The sequence below is a fragment of the Schistocerca nitens genome, chromosome 11 (assembly GCF_023898315.1).
Source record: "Schistocerca nitens isolate TAMUIC-IGC-003100 chromosome 11, iqSchNite1.1, whole genome shotgun sequence".
Classification (NCBI taxonomy): domain Eukaryota; kingdom Metazoa; phylum Arthropoda; class Insecta; order Orthoptera; family Acrididae; genus Schistocerca; species Schistocerca nitens.
In genome coordinates, this window is record NC_064624.1 from 111,993,047 (window position 1) to 112,012,302 (window position 19,256).

The 19,256-nt window shown below is 42.6% G+C and overlaps 1 protein-coding gene across 1 annotated transcript; it reads left to right on the forward strand.

Moving 5' to 3' along the window:
• The first annotated feature begins 435 nt into the window (after positions 1–435).
• LOC126213115 (uncharacterized) lies at positions 436–16,018 on the forward strand. Its single transcript, XM_049940718.1, has 2 exons — positions 436–625; positions 14,277–16,018. Exons 1-2 carry the CDS (start codon positions 538–540, stop codon positions 15,776–15,778), a joined length of 1,590 nt encoding a protein of 529 aa, XP_049796675.1. The 5' UTR covers positions 436–537; the 3' UTR covers positions 15,779–16,018.
• Positions 16,019–19,256: the final 3,238 nt, after the last annotated feature.

Consider the following 19,256-nt stretch of genomic DNA (forward strand, 5'->3'; position numbering starts at 1 on the left):
CCAGATCCAACTAGCACTCCGTGTTCAGAGTCTGGTGATACCTGTCATGCGATCGTAATCGCGTAGAAACCCTTTTCACGTGAACTGCCTGATTACAAATGACAGCTCCACCAAAGCACTCCCCTTTTACACTTCGTGTACGTGATACTGTTGCCATTTGTGCATGTGCATATCGCTACCCCCAGACTTTTGTCACCTCCATGTATAGCACTGTAATTCATCACAATAAACGACTTTTAGTTGACCAAAATGTTCCAGTGACCGACCAACACACAATTTTAATTTGCCGTGAAGTTTCATACCAGTGCACCCTCCAGTGCTGAAAGTAAATACTTTGCGGATACCTCTACATGACCCGTGAGCTGTACATGATCTGGCAAGCTGAGTTAATTTGTTTTTAACTTTTAATGTCGCAACTTTTTTTGTTACAGACGACCTCTGTTGAATCATGACCTACTGTCCTACCACGAGCGGTTCCTCTCCTTCAGGGACGACTTTACTGCGCTGTGCGGCGCGCGACATCGACGGGCGTCACAAATGTTTGGTCTCGCCGACGCACTGTATTCCTTCTATTATTATAACTGGTTCTTCGACCTACAGTTTGTAGGTGACATCGAGAGTTTAGGTAAGAATAATTTTCTCAGTCAGCCACTTAATTTTTGTGCACTGGTGACTCCCTACTGTATTCCAGTTCGAGGACTGAGCCTCGTAAACAGCTAATGGTGTGTGGTTTCACATTTTCCGTAATTTCCCATGTGACCTACGTTAACTATTGGTGTGCTTTTCATTGCTGGTTCCTCGACTGGTTGGCAACTCTCCCCCTAGTTCTATTGCAAGCTGACTACTCCAGTTCGACGTATCTATAGACTCCTGCCCAATAGGATGTAAAAACCTACGTATAGCAAATATTACAGTGTTTGGAAGAGAGAAAAAGAATCACTTTAAATGTTACAGAAACGTCACTGGAGCGTCGGTTCCCCACTAGGCATCCGTGAATTTTGCGACGCTAGTGATATTCACAGACGTTGTTAATACTGCTGCGTGACTAGTATGGTTTTAGAGACGTTGCTGAAAACGTCGCGCTATTACATTTCCCCGTTGCTGCCATCACCGTAGTAACGCTTGCCTAACTCCATCAAAACAACCAACTGACTCGTGTTCACTAATGCGCCAAAGGAACTGGTTTAGGTATGTGTATTTAGATGCAGAGATATGTAAACAGGCAGAATACGGCGCTGCGGTCGGCAACGCATATATAAGACTACAAGTGTCTGGCGAAGTTGTTAGATCGGTTACTTGTGCTACAATGACAGATTATCAAGATTTAAGTGAGTTTTAAAGTGGTGTTATAGTCGGAGCAACGGACACAGCATCTCCGAGGTTGAGCTGAAGAGAGGATTTTCCTATACGAGCATTTCAATGTACCGTGAATATCAGGAATCTTGTAAAACATCATATCTCCGACATAGCTGCGGCCCGAAAAAGATCCTGCAAGAATGGACCAACAACGACTCAAGACAATCGTTCAACGTGGCGGAAGTGCAACCCTTCCGCAATTTGCTACAGATTTCAATGCTGGGCCATCACCAAGTGCCAGTGTGCGAACCATTCAATGAAACCTCATCGATATGGGCTTCCGGAGCCGAGGCCACACTCATGTACCCTTGATGAATGCACGACACAAAGCTTTATGCCTTTCCTGGGCCTGTCTATACCGACATTTGAGTCTTGATGACGACAAATATGTCGCCTGGTTAGACGAGCGGATGGACGTGTACGGGTATGGTGAGAACCTCATGAATCGGTGGACACTGCATGGTCGCAGGGTACTGTTGAAGCTGGTGTAGGCCCTGTAAATGTGTGGACCGTGTGCAGTTGGTGTGATGTGGGACCGCTGATACGTCTAGATACGACTCTCACAGGTGACACGTTCGTAAGAATCCTGTCTGACCACCTGCATCCACTCATGTCCATTGAGAATTCCGACGGAGTTGGGGAATTCCAGCAGGACATTGCGACAACCCACGCCTCCACAATGCTACAGAGTGGCTCCAGGAACACTCGTTTAAGTTTAAACACTTCCGCTGGCCACCAAAGTCCCGAGACACTAACATAACTAAGCATTTGCAGATGCCTTGCAACGTGCTGTTCAGAAGAGAATTCCCACCACTCGTACTCTTACGGATTTATGGACGGCCCTCCAGCACTACAATCTGAACATGGTCCCTGAACATACATTATGTCAAAACTTCATGGACAGCTAGCGGGATAACGATATGTCTGTGACAATTATGTCACATGAGAGAAACTTTTCTTCTCATCTTCACTGAACATTGTAAAATTTTGCATGCACAGTTCTTTGAGACCGAACAAAAGGCCGGTTTTAAATATGGCTGTTTTCTGTAGCTCAACAGCTACAGATATAAATTAACTTTTTGCTAAGCACTGAAATGCTGTGGACGAGTTAAATCGTCGTGCTCCGCTGCACACCAGTTACTGAGTGTGGAGTCTTGTACCGCAAGGATGCAAGGGAGCAGACATTGTTATGGATGGTTGGTATCCTCTTTCTACACTACAGATGCACACATGGATTAATACTCGTATGGTTCTTTATTTACATGAACAGACTTTTACTTAATTTCAATAGAGTTCGTGTGTTTTGGTACAAGTTCATCAGTAATAGTCCTCTTGCACGAAATATCGGTTATCTTGATATTACAAACTTTAGTGTCATTGCTAGTTCCACTATAGTTAATAATCTGGTCACAACGTACTGTCATAGGCTGTGATGTGCTCTGCAAATGTACTGACAGACGTCAAAAAGGAGTTTGAGTTAGTGAGTGAGGCCTAGAGGGCGTTGGCGACATCTTACTTGTGGGTGTGTCTCTGGCCTCTCTCGTGACAGGCGCGCTTGATTCAGCGTGCGGGCATTCTCAATAAAAATGTGATGATGTGAATGGATAGCCCTCAACTACATACCCTACGACAGAGCTGCAATATGAAAAGTTTTGGCTGGTTCGTTGTCTAGGGGCTGGGATACATAGTTGTCGCATTGCAGGCCAAATACAGCTGAGTCTACAGTATACGATATGGGTGTACAGATGAATCGAATGGTCGAAAGTTCCTATCACTCAACAATTGCGAATTTAGGACGTAACAAAGACGTTTATAAATGAAGGATTGCAATTAAATAAAATCTGCAGATTATCTTAACGACTTTAAATGATGAGTACGACAGTAGAAGTACTTTTGACAATGTGGTAAATATCTGCAGAACACTTATTGGTGTCGATGGTCCAATAATTAAATAAAATATAAGTTGAATAATAGAAACAATAGATTCCTACTGCACGTAACTAGTTATGAACGACAACATAGGTCGCGAGATATTCACTTCTAAAGGCACACTACGTCTTCACTGTAGAAGCCACGGAAATTTCACAAGTGCAAACGTCGGCATTCCGAAGTATTTCTATCTGTCGCGACCAGGCGCAAACCAGTGCACACTCTCCAAATCTCTCCCTCGACTGTCGCGTCAAGCACCTCCCCTGTGTCCTCTGCCGTACCCCTCTCCCCCTGTGATTGGCTAGAGCACTCCCGCCATGTCTTTAAGCCAAAGTACGCACACTAACATCAAACACTCTCGAAATACTGGATTTAAATTTCAATGACTTGAAATTAAGTAAATATTCCTACGGGTGGACTATAAACACGCTCTAACATCCATTATTAAATACATCAACAAATTATATAAACATAAAGGAATAGCAAGCCAAAGTAACCCAGTAGCCTAATGTCTCTGTGCTTTCTAAAACACGGTAAATAATTGACCATTTTCTTCATGAATAGCATATATCTGGTTTAAACAAAGACATAGATGAATAAATATATTTGTAAGCATGATGTGGAGTACTTATGGCCTGACGCTATCTATAGAAATCGGCTATTTTCACCTCCAATAACTCATGTACTATTGACGTTAGATGCCTGTAATTCATACCACTTTAGGTTTAATCTAATAGCTTTCTAAAGACACGTCGATCGACGAAATCGAATGAAGGGTTTAAATTTTGGAAATTCACTGCTGGGTGTTACTTGTACAATTTACCCGCAGATACTAAACTTTAAACTAATAAAGATATTGAAAATCTGATTACAGCGTCAGAATCGTCGTGCAAATGATAGTAATTTACATGTTTCTTTTCGAGGTATCATGACTCATCTGGCTACTGTTAATATCTATACAAACTGCGAAATGTCTGCCATGATGGTTTCACGAAGTCCGCCACCTTTGGCACTCTCGGCGTGCAAGCCTCTTTCACTGACACAGCCTCACCGTGGAACTCCCAGCCTCGTGGTCAGGCTGCACCCCTCTTGCTTCGGCCAACGTCCGGCACCACGTGGTCGGCCTGCCGAGCGGCCCGCGCGACCATCACAACTCCGAACTTGGAATATTTTCAGGGCGCCACAGTCCGCCTGTTAGAGGCGCCTACTATTGAACTTTGCATATCATCTTTGCCAATTGCTGTGCTGGCGACAGCTTACACCAGCACACTGAGGGCACGTTTAAGTGCGCTCCCTGGGATTTCCTAAAGCACTGTTGACGTATTTATGTGTCCCACTCTGCCGACCTCTCCCTGCTGCATAGCAGCTACTTCATCTCGATTAACAGAAAAGTTTCGATTATTCATCATACAAACAATGTACGTCTTTGAGTGCTGTCATTTGCGTAAACCTCGTCTCAGTATCTCGAACGGTTTATTAAATATTATGTTGGTTACGATCACATCACTATGATGCTCAGGGACGGAAATGAACGCATTTCATGGAAGTGTCCAATAGATATAAAAATCAATAAGTGGAGGACGGAATGAGCTAACGTTCTGTTCTCAGTTAGAAATAAAATTTCGATATTTTATCTACATTTCTTATACTGCAATGAATGAAGTAAAATAAAACATACGCACGGTTAATGCGATGTGTTATTAGTTATGGAAACTCTACGATATTTCCTGAAATGTTTTACTTCATTTGACGTAGTGTAATATGACAAGAAGGAAATGAAATTCTGTACCTTATGGAGAAAAGATGTCAGACAGTAATACGTGCAAAGATGATACTTCTTCACGCAATACTTTTCGAAAGATCGGATGATAAGTCTTTCATGACAGCCACTACGTCGTCTTTCAGCACAGGTATAATAATTTGGCAAGCCGTATCCACATTACACTCAGCACGTCTGAGGCAGTGAAAGTGTTAATATTGTAAATGCTGCAGTTATTTTACGTTTCATATATGATCTGAGTATAATATTTCTTATAATTTTGTGTTTTTCATTAATGAATAATATTTTTATTTGTAACTGAATAGTTAATTATGGAATATACATTGTTAATAATTTTCTTATAAATGTTGATTCTGTGAACCCTAATAATACTGAGAAAACTTTGTATGAATCATGTGTGTTAACAGTAGTGGTGGTTGAACAATCATTTTAAAAAAGTCAGTGTTACTGCATTCTGCACGAGGAAAGTACTGGATTGTACAGTATGATACGTTCATGATGAAAGACGTGTTATGGTCGCGCTCACCGTTAGAAACCTAGTACCAGACAAGGGTTGCATGTATAACTAACTGATCACTGGCCTAAGGAGGAAGTGCAGTCGGATGTAGGCGAAGACGTGAATGAATGGAGGTATGCCAATTCATACATGACTAGCTGCCAACTTCGCTGTGACATTCTGCTAATGCACCACCTGCATAATACCTCTAGGACAGTGATAAGATTTGCATTGTAAACATGAGTAATCGCTGTTGTTGTTGTTGTGGTCTTCAGTCCTGAGACTTGTTTGATGCAGCTCTCCATTCTGCTCTATCCTGTAAAGTTTCCTCATCTCCCAGTACCTACTGAAACCTACATCCTTCTGAATCTGCTTAGGGTATTCATCTCTTGGTCTCCCTCTACGATTTTTACACTCCACGCTGCACTCCAATGCTAAATTTGTGATCCCTTGATGCCTCAGAACATGTCCTAACAACCGGTCCCTTCTTCTCGTCAAGTTGTGCTACAAACTCCTCTTTCCCCAATTCTATTCAATACCTCCTCATTAGTTATGTGATCTACCCATCTAATCTTCAGCATTCTTTTGTAGCACCAGATTTCGAAAGCTTCTATTCTCTTCCTGTCCAAACTATTTATCGTCCATGTTTCACTTCCATACATGGCTACACTCCATACAAATACTTTGAGTAACGACTTCCTGACACTTAAATCTATACTCGATGTTAACAAATTTCTCTTCTTCAGAAACGCTTTCCTTGCCATTGCCAATCTACATTTTATATCTTCGCTACTTCGACCATCATCAGTTATTTTGCTCCCCAAATAGCAAAACTCCTTTACTACTTTAAGTGTCTCATTTCCTAATCTAATTCCCTCAGCATCACCCGACTTAATTCGACTATATTCCATTATCCTCGTTTTGCTTTTGTTCATCTTATATCCTCCTTTCAAGACACTATCCATTCCGTTCAACTGCTCTTCCAAGTCCTTTGCTGTCTCTGACAGAATTACAATGTCATCGGCGAACCTCAAAGTTTTTATTTCTTCTCCATGGATTTCAATACCTACTCCGAATTTTTCTTTTGCTTCCTTTACTGCTTGCTCAATATACAGATTGAATAACATCGGGGAGAGCCTACAACCCTGCCTCACTCCCTTCCCAACCACTGCTTCCCTTTCATGCCCCTCGACTCTTATAACTGCCATCTGGTTTCTGTACAAATTGTAAATAGCCTTTCTCTCCCTGTATTTTACCCCTGCCACCTTCAGAATTTGAAAGAGAGTATTCCAGTCAAAATTGTCAAAAGCTTTCTCTACAAATGCTAGAAATGTAGGTTTGCCTTTCCTTAAGCGTTCTTCTAAGATAAGTCGTAAGGTCAGTATTGCCTCACGTGATCCAGTATTTCTACGGAATCCAAACTGATCTTCCCCGAGGTCGGCTTCTACCATCTTTTCCATTCGTCTGTAAAGAATTCGCGTTAGTATTTTGCAGCTGTGGCCTTTTAAACTGATAGTTCGGTAATTTTCACATCTGTCAACACCTGCTTTCTTTGGGACTGGAATTATTATATTCTTCTTGAAGTCTGAGGGTACTTCGCCTGTCTCATACATCTTGCTCACCAGATGGTAGAGTTTTGTCAGGACTGGCTCTCCCAAGGCCGTCAGTAGTTCTAATGGAATGTTGTCTACTCCCGGGGCCTCGTTTCGGCTCAGGTCTTTCAGTGCTCTGTCACACTCTTCACACAGTATCGTATCTCCCATTTCATCTTCATCTACACTCTCTTCCATTTCCATAATATTGTCCTCAAGTACATCGCCCTTGTATAGACCCTCTATATACTCCTTCCACCTTTCTGCTTTCCCTTCTTGGCAATCATCAATATTAATATTGATATAATATACCTACAATATATGTATAAGCTAATATTACCACCTAACTAGTGTATATGAAATCATATGAAAAGTGCTATCCTGACAGGGTACACAAAGTAAGACATAACTATTAGTTTCACTTTACTGGAAATGATATTTCTTGACAGGATCCAACTGCCTATCAAAAGATTCTGGCAGTGTCAATTAAATTAAATGTAAGGACTTACTGGAAACAGAATTGAGTGCCCACCAAAACGTTGTACCAAGGTTTATCAAATAAAACGTAACCATTGAACTGAATGACTCTGTTTATGAACTATGACAATAAGAGATTTTTGAGTATCATCAGTTGTATCCAACAGGCTAGTTGCGGTGGTCCAAATGCAAGTTCACTATCATTGTAATGGGACACCGTTAATGTGATTAATGCTCAATGGTTTTAAAGGTGGCAATGGGAAACAATTTACCCACTGACTTCTTGTAGACAAGGATAATCAAAATGAGTGCCTTTGGTCTCCACTGGTCAATACCAGCTGAATTAATATTCATTTCAAGCAATGCATAGCAATTAGCATCAGTATTTAAAGTAAAATCTTGATACTCATAGCTGTAGGAGTAGATTTCTAAGGAATTTCACACAAGATTTATTAAACCATAGATGAGTGGGTAACGTTAAACCAAAGAGCATAGATAATTATGTAATTCAGGTTCGTCTTCACATGGAATGAATTAATTAACTGTTCATTAATACTCAGTGCTTGCACCTATTAGTTATGCTAAATTATTCAGAGCACCACACAGCATCATGGATTTTAGGATAGGCATGTGGTAACCTATGATATTGACGCACAGCAGAATAAGACTCACATGTGTGTACAATCTACAAACACAGCTACAAATGAGTTTCCCTTCCGAAAATCAGTGTTAGAATAACACTACAGTGTTGTTGGCAGAGTAGGTGGATTGCATTAGCAGACAGGTGCCAAGCCATGAGAGGTTTCATTAACTGGATAATCAAGGACTTGAACTGGACTGAGTAGTGATTATTATTTAGTATTATTTAGTTATTATTTATCTCCACAGAGCATGTACTCGCACAATGTGTGTTGTGGTGTACCTGCACTGTCCCAGGAACAGCTATCATGTATCTATCTTCTGATTTTGTATAGATACGTAGCATAAGGGTCATAACAGTCAGGTAATGAATCAGTCCACTCGACGGGTTAAGAAATCTCGTTTTTAGTCCCTCCCATTCGTTTAGCCACAGTTGTAATCTGTGATCTTTTATTTATTATTTTTTCGGATTGGCCTCAGTTCCAGGCACCCTTCATACTTTCATTTGTTTGCTTTTCTGTAGCCAGTAAAAGACAAGTTTTTTATTTTCCAACTAGTGAGCATATTCCTAGAATTACTGACAAAGCATCATATGGGGCAGTTAAATAGACGCCCATTAATTTTGGCAGCACTCCTCACTGAACTCTCCTCACTAATGAGGCTGCCTTAACTAGCTCCAGTCTATGAGCCCAAAGTCTCACACGATGTCCTGTAATTGATGCTAATATAGATGGGTGGTATACTCTGATTGTTTTAAAGAGAAGCCAAACTGCCTGTTAGCTATGGTAATAACTTTATTCATCACATTTATACGTTTTCTGCCTGTTTGCTCTATTTTTAGTACAGAGTTACAATGTTTGTCCAGAAGTACACCCAGCTATAGGTATAGATTTATTCAGAATATGGAGTGTGATTCATTTATCGATATCATGGGGGCCTCCAATCGACATTTGAATCGATATGGCCAAACTGAGAAAACAATGCTAATTCCATATACCATAACTGATTAAAAATTGGCCAAGTTTACAGAGTAGCTTCAGGAAGTTGAGACCTATTTATTTAGCAAGACATTTACAGCTTACGTTAACTTTGGTGCACGTGTGGGAGTGTATGACACTAAATTCCTACACATGTGCTACCTATTTACCAAATCTCGTTTACTACACACTATGTCCCAATAGAACAAATAGTCCTGTCATGGGAAAAGCCACATATAACACTGTACTGCACCATTTAGTATACAGATATAATATTTACACCCAAATTTGGTATTTAGATGTAGTGTAATGTTACCCTCTGTGAGAGTTTTTACAGAATTTAACCGTGAAATGCCTAGAGGATTTTGCTTATCGGAGTTGAAATTAAAGTTACATAAAAACACAGAAAGGGTCAGATCCAATTTAGATAATGTTTTAACTACTCAAACTTACTGAAATGAAATAGAATACGGTCGCCAGCCTAATTAAACATAGAAATGCGAAACATTTCTTTTAAAGAAAAAGTAGCCAGCGTTAGTGGAGAAACGCTGCCTAAACTTCTTTCCTACGAAAGTGCAATGAACCCAAGCACAAGCAAAAAAGTGGTAAAGTGGATCCTAACAGTTATTGTAAAACATGCCTGTCCTCACAAACACAAAAGACATTGTTACACTCATCAAATTTAAATACTTTGTTAAAGCTGAGTAACTTCATCAATACAACAATTGCAAGCCAATACTAACTGGAAATTGGACACAGGTCATTACTGATGACTGCAACAGTGTAAAGTAATAGGTGGACCTCATCACACGATAGATCCAATACGTCACTGACTTATCAGTCCCAAAGTCCTGTTGCTTGTTGGACTGGTGAGTGCCGCTCAGCAATCCAGGACAGGCGTCACAGTTAGCTCTTCAACGATTTAAGTATATCCCAGCAGCAGACAACCTCACAGCCTTTCTGGTCACGAGAGCCAAGACTTGACACGTCATTAAAGAGAGCAAGAAAACGGCATATCAAGCGTTTCTGGACTGCATCAACCATTCCACTTCTTCTAGAAAAGTACTGGAACCCATTATGAGGGTTTCTGTAAACACATTCGTTTACCAATAACAGCAGTGCTGAAACAGAAGTGTCTCCAAACACATCACTCAGACCCTGGCAGAGCATTTTGCACCGACTACTGCTGATGCCAGCTTTCAGAAGCTGTGAAGGGAAGACCCTGGAGCGAATGGTTAACCGTCGTTTGGTCTGGCAGAGACCAGGCAACTGCTTAGCCACTCTCAGTGTGGATTCTGGAGGTTTCGATCCGCTACTGACGACCTGACTCTACTAGAGGTGGCTATTCAGCAGGCCTTTCTAGGTAGACAGCACTGTCTCAACATATTCTCTGATATCAGTAAGGTGTACAACGCTATGTGGAGACACAGTATTCTCGTGCAACTCCACGAATGGGGCTTTCACGGTCTTCTCAGCATCTTCATATGGTCTCTCATGTGTAAGCTCTTTTTTAGGTCTTGAATTAGTAACACGCTGTTGGAATGTTTTGAGCAATGGAATGGTGTTCCTAGAGTTTTAACCTCTTTGACATAGCCATAAACAGTATCACATATACAGAAAGGAGTCCTGTACAGTGCTTCTTAATTGTGGACAATTTTGCTGTTTCATATACCTCCTCCAGAGGTGCTACGGCGACCCACCAGTTGCACTTCGAGTGCGGAAGTTAGGGAGGTGGGCTGCAAAGACAGGGTTTCAGTTTTCTGCAGATAAGAATTTTAATTATTCTCATTGTAATTTTAATTTACCTGATTTGCATGTGAGGGATATTAGTCCACATTTTTAAGACTAAATCAGGTTTCTGGGCCTCAGTTTTAACTCCAAATTTTCGTGGTTGCCACACCTGTGAGACCCGAAAGCCAGAACCCAGAAGGCACTGAATATTGTAAAGTGCCTCAACCAAAGGTCTAGTGGATCAGACAGGGTGTGTCTGCTCCAGTTTTATAGGGCTGTTGCGTGTTCGTGGCTAGACTATGGATGCACAGTGTACAGGTCAGCGAGGCCTTTTCACCTCAAGATTACTGACGCATAAGGATATTAGGATGGCCAGATGCGCTTACAGAACCAGCCCCATACCCAGTCTCTGTGCTCAGGTTGGGAAACCGCCACTCACCATCTAGCGACATATCCTCATGGTGAATCAGGCATGTAAGGATCTTGTAGCTCCAACTTCACATGCGTACGATACCATTGCTCCTCCACCTCTGGAATGCCTTTTCTCCATGAGCAACATGGACATCTGGACACTAGGTAGGGCATGTGCTGGAGTCACTTGGTATGGAGCAAGTGCAACACCAAATCCAGCGTTTTAAGTCTGCTACCCTGATTACTGTAGAGGTCCAGAGTAACTTTGATTTAGTGTAGTATAGCAGATGTAGCACTCCAACATATATTTTCATACATTATTAAAGGACTTTTTTAATGGTCACCAAACCTTTAGAACTGTCTTTATGGATGGGTCGAAACAGGGGGACTCTGTTGGTTGCACTATTGTTTTCTCTGATTGTATACTCAATGTCTGACTGCCTTGCAAGTTTTTTTGTCTTTGATGCAGATTGACATGCGACCTTGCAGGCACTGTAGCAGACGAGATGTGCTTAAAGTGCTAAATTCCTTGTCTGCTCTGGTTCCCTGAGTGTTCTTCACTCTCTACAACGTTTGTACCCAGTAGCTAAAGTAGTGCACAATATCCAGGACGTCCTCCTCCAACTACAGCGGCAGGGGAAAGAGAAGTCCAGTCTGCTGAGTGCCAGGGCATGTGGATATTGCTGGAAACGAAAGGGCAGATCTAGCAAGCAAGGAGGCGTGCCGTGATGCTGAGTTAGCGCGGTGTGCCATCCACCTGCCTGCTGTCTCCTTGCTTTTGGGTCGGTGGGAGGATGAGCGGCTCCCCAGTCGTCTTCACATAGGCCACAGCCCTATGACACATGGCTTCTTGCTCCGCTGAGAACTCAGTCCATTGTGTAGTACTTGTGGCATACAGATCATAGTGCGCCAGATTTTATCAGACTATGTTTTATTTTCCGACCAGTGGGCAGCGACTGATTTGCTGATAGATCTGCCCTCCGTTTTAATTAACGTTCAAATGAATGTGATGAGAGTCTTAAGGTTTTGTAATTTGTCCACTATGTTTCCGAAAATTTTAGGGAGATGATTTTAACGTATTAATTGTGTGCCCAGCTGACCCATCTTTTTCGTATGTGGGCAGCCAATCAGATTTCTTAGAGCCTCTTTTTTTTAGCTCACCTGTCCTTTTATTTCCGTTTTAATCGCAGGTATAGCGCCTTTCACCATTTATCCGTTGTCTTAACGGGTGCGAGATAGAGTGCTTGTATGGTAAACGCGAGTGAGGTGAGAGAGAGAGGATGAGCGTCACTTTAAAGGTTTCCTCCTCACTGTGTGATACCATTTTCTTAGTTTTATCCACATTTGTTTCTTTTTATGTGACCGACTGTAAGCTCCACACACACATACACACACACACACACACACACACACACACACACACACACACACACACCTGCAGCAGTTACTGAGATTAGCGTTCACATACAGACAGATAAACGTGCCATAGTAATCGCATTGTTTTCACTCAGGCAAGGGCTTTAATTTATCAAAGCTCAGCCAGTTTGCACTAAAAATTTACAGATGATAGACAAAGACCTATTTCGTGAACCTGTCTTAGTGGAAATTGCCCAAAATCACTACAGTAGAGCCTGAGATTAGGCTTCACTTCATACTCCAAAATGTGGCTAGAGAGTATAAAAAATAATACTTGTTGTTAACACTCTTGGGCGAGACACGGCAGGTCGCAACTCATCGCTCCAAGCAGCAGTCAGATTCTTTATTCATTAACTTCGGCCTAAATCCTTTCATTTTCAAATATTTTTTAATGTGGTCATATGTTGGTGACCACAGTGTTTAAACTGAGCAACTCTTTTACGAAAGGATTTCATTCCAGACTGCTCGGCCGGTTGAGGGAACACGCTTTCATTTGTATTTTTTACGTCCATCACGCTACCAGTCTTCGATACAAAACCAGCTTATTGCGCTCAAACAAGCAGAGTTGTTTTACGAGTGGCACCATGGCAAATACTCTCATAATGTTTTTCGTTGTTTGCCCTCTCTGTGGACCTTCGTGCATCCATACACGCACCACTAAACGCTCGTTTACAGTGTAACTGTTTCAACACGAATCCACAACTGAAATGGTGCTGTAGTGAAACAAAAGAGTATAGTAATTACACCAACGCTTTTCGTCAGCTTCAAAGGAGGGATACCAAGCAAACGAATGTATGTCCTCAATGATTGCACAAAGTCACCCACCATGTTAACCGAGAGCACTAATGCGCTGCTTCCTGGACTAGGGTAGGCGCACCAGCCCCAGATCAAATCCGCCTGGTGGATTACTGACGGGCATCGGTGTGCCAGCCAGCCTGGATGTGGTTTTTAGGCGGTTTTCCGCATCCCACTAGGTGAATACCCGGGCGGTCCCCACGTCCCACCTCCATTAGAAGATTCACAGACATCTGAACACGTTCACACTATTCCATGGCTTTCACTAGACGCAGACAGCTGGGTGTACACTAATTCCATTTTGGGGGGGGGGTTATGGGGTGGGGATAGGAAGGGGATCTGGATGCCCTCTGCACTAACAATGGCAAATCCGTAGTAACAACGCCGACCCTGCGTTGACGTGGGGCAAAGGCACAAGGAAATGATGAAGAGTTACTGTAGATAGTCGAGAGGGTTTCTGTAGATGAAAACGAATTGGGTACTCTTCTCTCGATTCAACTCTGGTATATATCTTTCCGAATACAAAAAAAATTGTTGACATTATTTATCATCGATGATGTAGTTAAAATACACCTGGTCTTATCATCCACAGGAGCCTCTGGGATCAGATGTGTACATCTGCTTCTACACACATTTGGTGTGTGAGCACCACTCAACTCGCAGTGATTCTTTTGCAGATGAGGAGTGGCAGAGGGAGGACAGAAGCAACGCCATGCTCTCCGTGGACACTGAATGCGTGCAGCTGTTGGCGAACGCCCTCGACCACCCCACGTGTCCGCTGGAAGACCTGCCACCGGAAACCAAAAACCTGCGCGAGCGGTGCCGCGAGCAGCTGTGGGACGACATGGTGCAGAGGTCGCCCCACATACCCGTCACCAGCTACCTGGCCTACACGCAGAGGATAAACGTCAACCTCTGCCTGCTGGCCTGGATGACAGCCAACTCGTTCAGCGTTTGTCAGGACGTCCCGTTTAGTATGCTACAATCCGTACATGATGCTCGCTGCTATTTCGACAGCCCTGACGATCAGTCCTGCCTGCAGTCGAACGCTACAGACGCCATCTGCTCTGTTTCCAGAGCAATCCTGTTGCTGATGTGTGGCGATTTTTCTTTCCATAAGTCTTTCGATTTATGCGGTGTCAGTTTCTACACAAACGGATCGCACTTCACGACGTACAATTTAACGTGGGAAAGAGAGTTCTACAAAGGGTATGTGAGGCCAACAGAAAGGGCTCTTAAGTACAAAGACAGCTTGAACAGTGCCACCTTGAAATACAAAGATTTCAAAATCGACAGCTTAAAACCTTTAGAAATGTCATTTATAGCCATAAATATTATTTTCCGCTTTTTGACCACTGTTGTATACATGTACCTGCCCCAGTTACGTAATGTCCCCGGAAAGATATTCTTGTCCATTCAGATCACGGGTATAACGCAGATCTTGTGTTCTGAGGTCATTTATCGTATGACAGGTGTCCCCGACCTATCTACGATGGTCCACATCGACAGTGCCCTCACACTTCTAAGATGTATCTGGCTAAACTTATTCTGCTACCAAATGTACGCGTGTGTCCGTCATCTTAGGCTCCCTGACGACCTGCCACCTGCTGAAGCCAGAAGGGTATTCCGTCGTCAAGCGCTTTATGCACTGATACCCTGGAGTGTGGTATGCACAGCAACTATTGCTTTCGAAAAGACGAGCAAATATTACCTGATGCACAGTCGGATAATATTCCTTGCGGCGATTTCTCTATCGATAACTTTCAATTTGGTTTGTCTTGGGTCGGTGGGATACATGTACTTACGTGCTCGGAACTCCATGCGGCAACTCAAAATTTTTAGTAAAGATAAATTTGCCTCTAAGAAACAATATGTTTTTATGTCAGTTAAGGCTGTTATTTTGAGCGGGATAGGTATAATTATTAGAATTGGGTTCCACCAGGCACAAGGCATAGCGCAGTTTGTGTACTACGTACACATAGTTACGATGGTGCAGGGACCACTGCAGTTCGTTTTCTTCATTTGTAATGGAACGACGCTGCCTCTGCTCAGGAACAGAGTGCTGTCGTGGTGGAATCCGGATATCATCCACCCAGGACAGGAGCTCTGTTCAACAGCTGAGAGGAATCTGGAAAGGAGGAGAAATGAACGGTCTCTCTTTGCGCAATCCTCGTTGTAAGTTACATGGGTATTGTGTCCAAAGGGCTGTCTTGACTGTAGACAGGACTAAGGCCAGTGACCAGTCATAATGATTGAATCTAGCTGATAAGATAAAATTAACTCCGACTGCTAACGCAAAACCAGTGTCGTATTTTTCTCATTTGTTCTTAATTAATTATAAATGCCTATTTCTACATGTCTGTGTTTGTCTAGTTAATTTTATGAATTGACATTAAGTAACTGCTATTAAAATGTAATTTGCTAGAAGATAATAAGAATGTTCTTGCTCTATTTCTTACAACCCACCCTGTGATAACATGTTAACTTGGTCTCCGAAATTTTCACAAAAACATTTTGTTACCCATAGCATATGGTAAAAACGAAAATAATGCAAGAATTTCTTGCATATGAAAAAATATTTCAACCACTGGATAGTGAAGGGAACAGAATATACTCTTGCAATGTCTTTGGCCGGCCGCGGTGGCCGAGCGTTTCTAGGCGATCCAGTCCGGAACCTCGCCACTGCTACGGTCGCAGGTTCGAATCCTGCCTCGGGCATGGATGTGTGTGATGTCCTTAGGTTTAAGTAGTTCTAAGTCTAGGGGACTGAGGACCTGAGATGTTAAGTCCCACAGTGCTCACAGCCATTTGAACCGTTTTGCAATGTCTTTACAAGAATATTTGCCTTTTCCATTGATTCCTACAAAGCTTTAAAAAGATGTCTACGTTACCCTTCTTATTTTGCAAATAACTGCAGAACTGTGCTTCGTCTTATGTCTCACACTGGATGGTTCAATCCAAAATTCTGTCTTCGACTAGTACTAGGAATTTTTTTATGAAAATTTTACATGACTTTCACCTCTGGCAACGCAATTTATATCTGAAAATTATTCCGTTGTACCATATTAAACTCCAGCTTGATACGAAATTTTTTTGTGAATTTATTTACTTATCCTCATTGTTCCATAACAGTATTTATTTTTTAGGAAATATGAAAGTCTTAAATAAGAATTGTATGTGTGTATTACGTGTATGTTCAGTACTGTGCCAATAAAAATTAATATCAGTGTCAAACCAGAGGAGCAGGAAGATGGAGATAACTCAACTGTGTGGAAGAACATGTAATGGTGTTCGTAGCGCTGATTAGTGTTCTGATTGGTCAGAGGGGCACAAAATGTTATAGTATGAGACAGTAACAAACAAGTGTCATTGTGAGATGTTGTCTGAAGTGAACGCATAGTGTTAAAGGACAATTCCACAGGACACAGGAATAAGAGCAGTTGTTGTACAGCATGTTGACATACTGATTGAGAAATACAGTAAGGTATTAAAGAAAACGTTAAAAATTAATGTATATACTGTGTAGCACTTGTAAAGAAGAAACCATATTGCTTAAAAGTGTATTTTTACAATTAATATAGTGGAAGAGGAAAAAATGTGTCAGAAGTTAATGTGAAATAACATATGTCTGGCAAGAGTTAAATTCGAGGTACTACGTCCTTACAGTTAACTCTTGCCATAGTACCTCGAATTTAGTGTGATTTGTGATCAACAGATGATGGCCAATTTGTTCGAATAAAAACAGAGTGAGCGAACAGTGCAAATGGAACCGATCCCTGTGTGAATTTAATATACACTCCTACTGAGCGTCACTGCCATAGACGGTATTACATAGAGTCATTTTTTCAGAAACTGTCAAGTTACAGAGAATCTTAACGGTGAATTTCATGGAGGAAGGATTGCTATTTTGGAACTAGAGATTGCAGCATCCCTCGGCATCTTCGTATGACACGAGGTAGGTGTGACGTGCAGCTCAGCTTACCTGCATACCTATTTCATCACATACACACTCACTCACTCTCAAACACACACAAACACACACACACACACACACACACACACACACACACACACGTGCGCGCGCGCGCGAGCACTCTGCAGAATCGAAACAAAGTGATGAACTCCTTCCGTCGTTTCTTCGGAACCCCCGCAGTGTCGCGAAAACACAATCGCGGTTTGCCCCGCGTCAGCCGGCCGGAGTGGCCGAGCGGTTCTAGGCGCTCCGGTCTAGAACCGCGAGACCGCTACGGTTGCAGGTTCCAATCCTGCCTCGGGCATGGATGTGTGTGATGTCCTTAGGTTAGTTAGGTTTAAGTAGTTCTAAGTTCTAGGGGACTGATGACCTCAGATGTTAAGTTCCATAGTGCCCAGAGCCATTTTTTTTTTTTACCCGCCTCAAACACATCACGTGACGCTCTACTCCGCGTGTTTAGTTGCAAGCAGTTTACTGGCGGAACCGGATAAATTTCCTACACTAGTAAAACCGCTCTAAATTTGACGTCGCCATCTTCGCTTTGATCAGTGAGGCATAGTTAAACTTCACCACTTTAAGTCCAGCACCGGCAATTACCAGCACTGTTAGTACACTGAGGAGCCAAAGAAACCTGTATACCTGCCTAATATCGTGTAGGGCCCCCGCCAGCACGCAGAAGTGCCGCAACGCGACGTGGCATGAATAATGTCTGAAATAGTGCTGGAGGGAACTGACACCATGAATCATGCAGGGCTGTCCATAAATCCGTGAGAGTACGAGGGATGGAGATCTCTTGTGAACAGCACGTTACATCCCAGATCTGCTCAATAATGTTCATATCTTGGGAGTCTGATGGCCAGCGGAAGTGTTTAAACTCAGAAAAATGTTTCTGGACCCACTCTGTAGCAATTCTGGACGTGTGGGGTGTCCCATTGTCCTCCTGGATTTACCAAAGTCCGTCGAAATGCACAATGGACATGAATGGATGCAGGTGATCGGCCAGGATAGTTGCATACGTGTCAGCTGTCAGAGTCGTATCTGGATATATCAGGGGTCCCATTTCACTCTAGCCTCCACCCGCTTGAACAGTCCCCTGCTGACGTGCAGGGTCCATGGGTTCATGAGGTTGTCTCGGTACCGATTCACGTTCAACCGCTCGATACAATATGAAACTAGACTCGTCGGACCAGACAAAATGTTTCCAGTCATCAGCAGCCCAATGTCGGTGCTGACGCCCAGGCGAGGAGTAAAGCTCTGTGTCGTGCAGTCATCAAGGGTACAGGGGTGGGAGTTCGGCTCAGAGAACCCATATCGATTATGTTTCGTTGAATGATTCACACACTGAAACTTGTTTATGGCCCAGGATTGAAATCTGCAGCAATTTGCGGAACGGTTGCACTTCTATCACGTTGAACGATTCTCTTCAGTCGTTGGTCCCGTTCTTGCAGGATCTTTTTCCGGCCGCGGCGATGTCGGTGATTTGATGTTTCATCGGATTCCTGATATTCACAGTACACTCGTGAAATCTTCGTATGGGAAAGTCCCCAGTTCATCGCTACCTCGGAAATACTGTGTTTCTTTTTTTTCTTGTTTTTTCTTGGCGTTTCAGTGTATTAACGTTACTACTATCGAGTAAGGTTCCAAGATCAGACCGCAGAAGTGGGGAGATAACCATCTAAGTTGA

Excerpts from the sequence above, each read along its gene's own strand:
- LOC126213115 (XM_049940718.1), top strand. The coding sequence starts at position 538 with ATGTTTGGTCTCGCCGACGCACTGTATTCCTTCTATTATTATAACTGG. Across the intron at positions 626-14,276 it reads AGGTGACATCGAGAGTTTAG|ATGAGGAGTGGCAGAGGGAG; the intron begins GTAAGAATAATT and ends ATTCTTTTGCAG.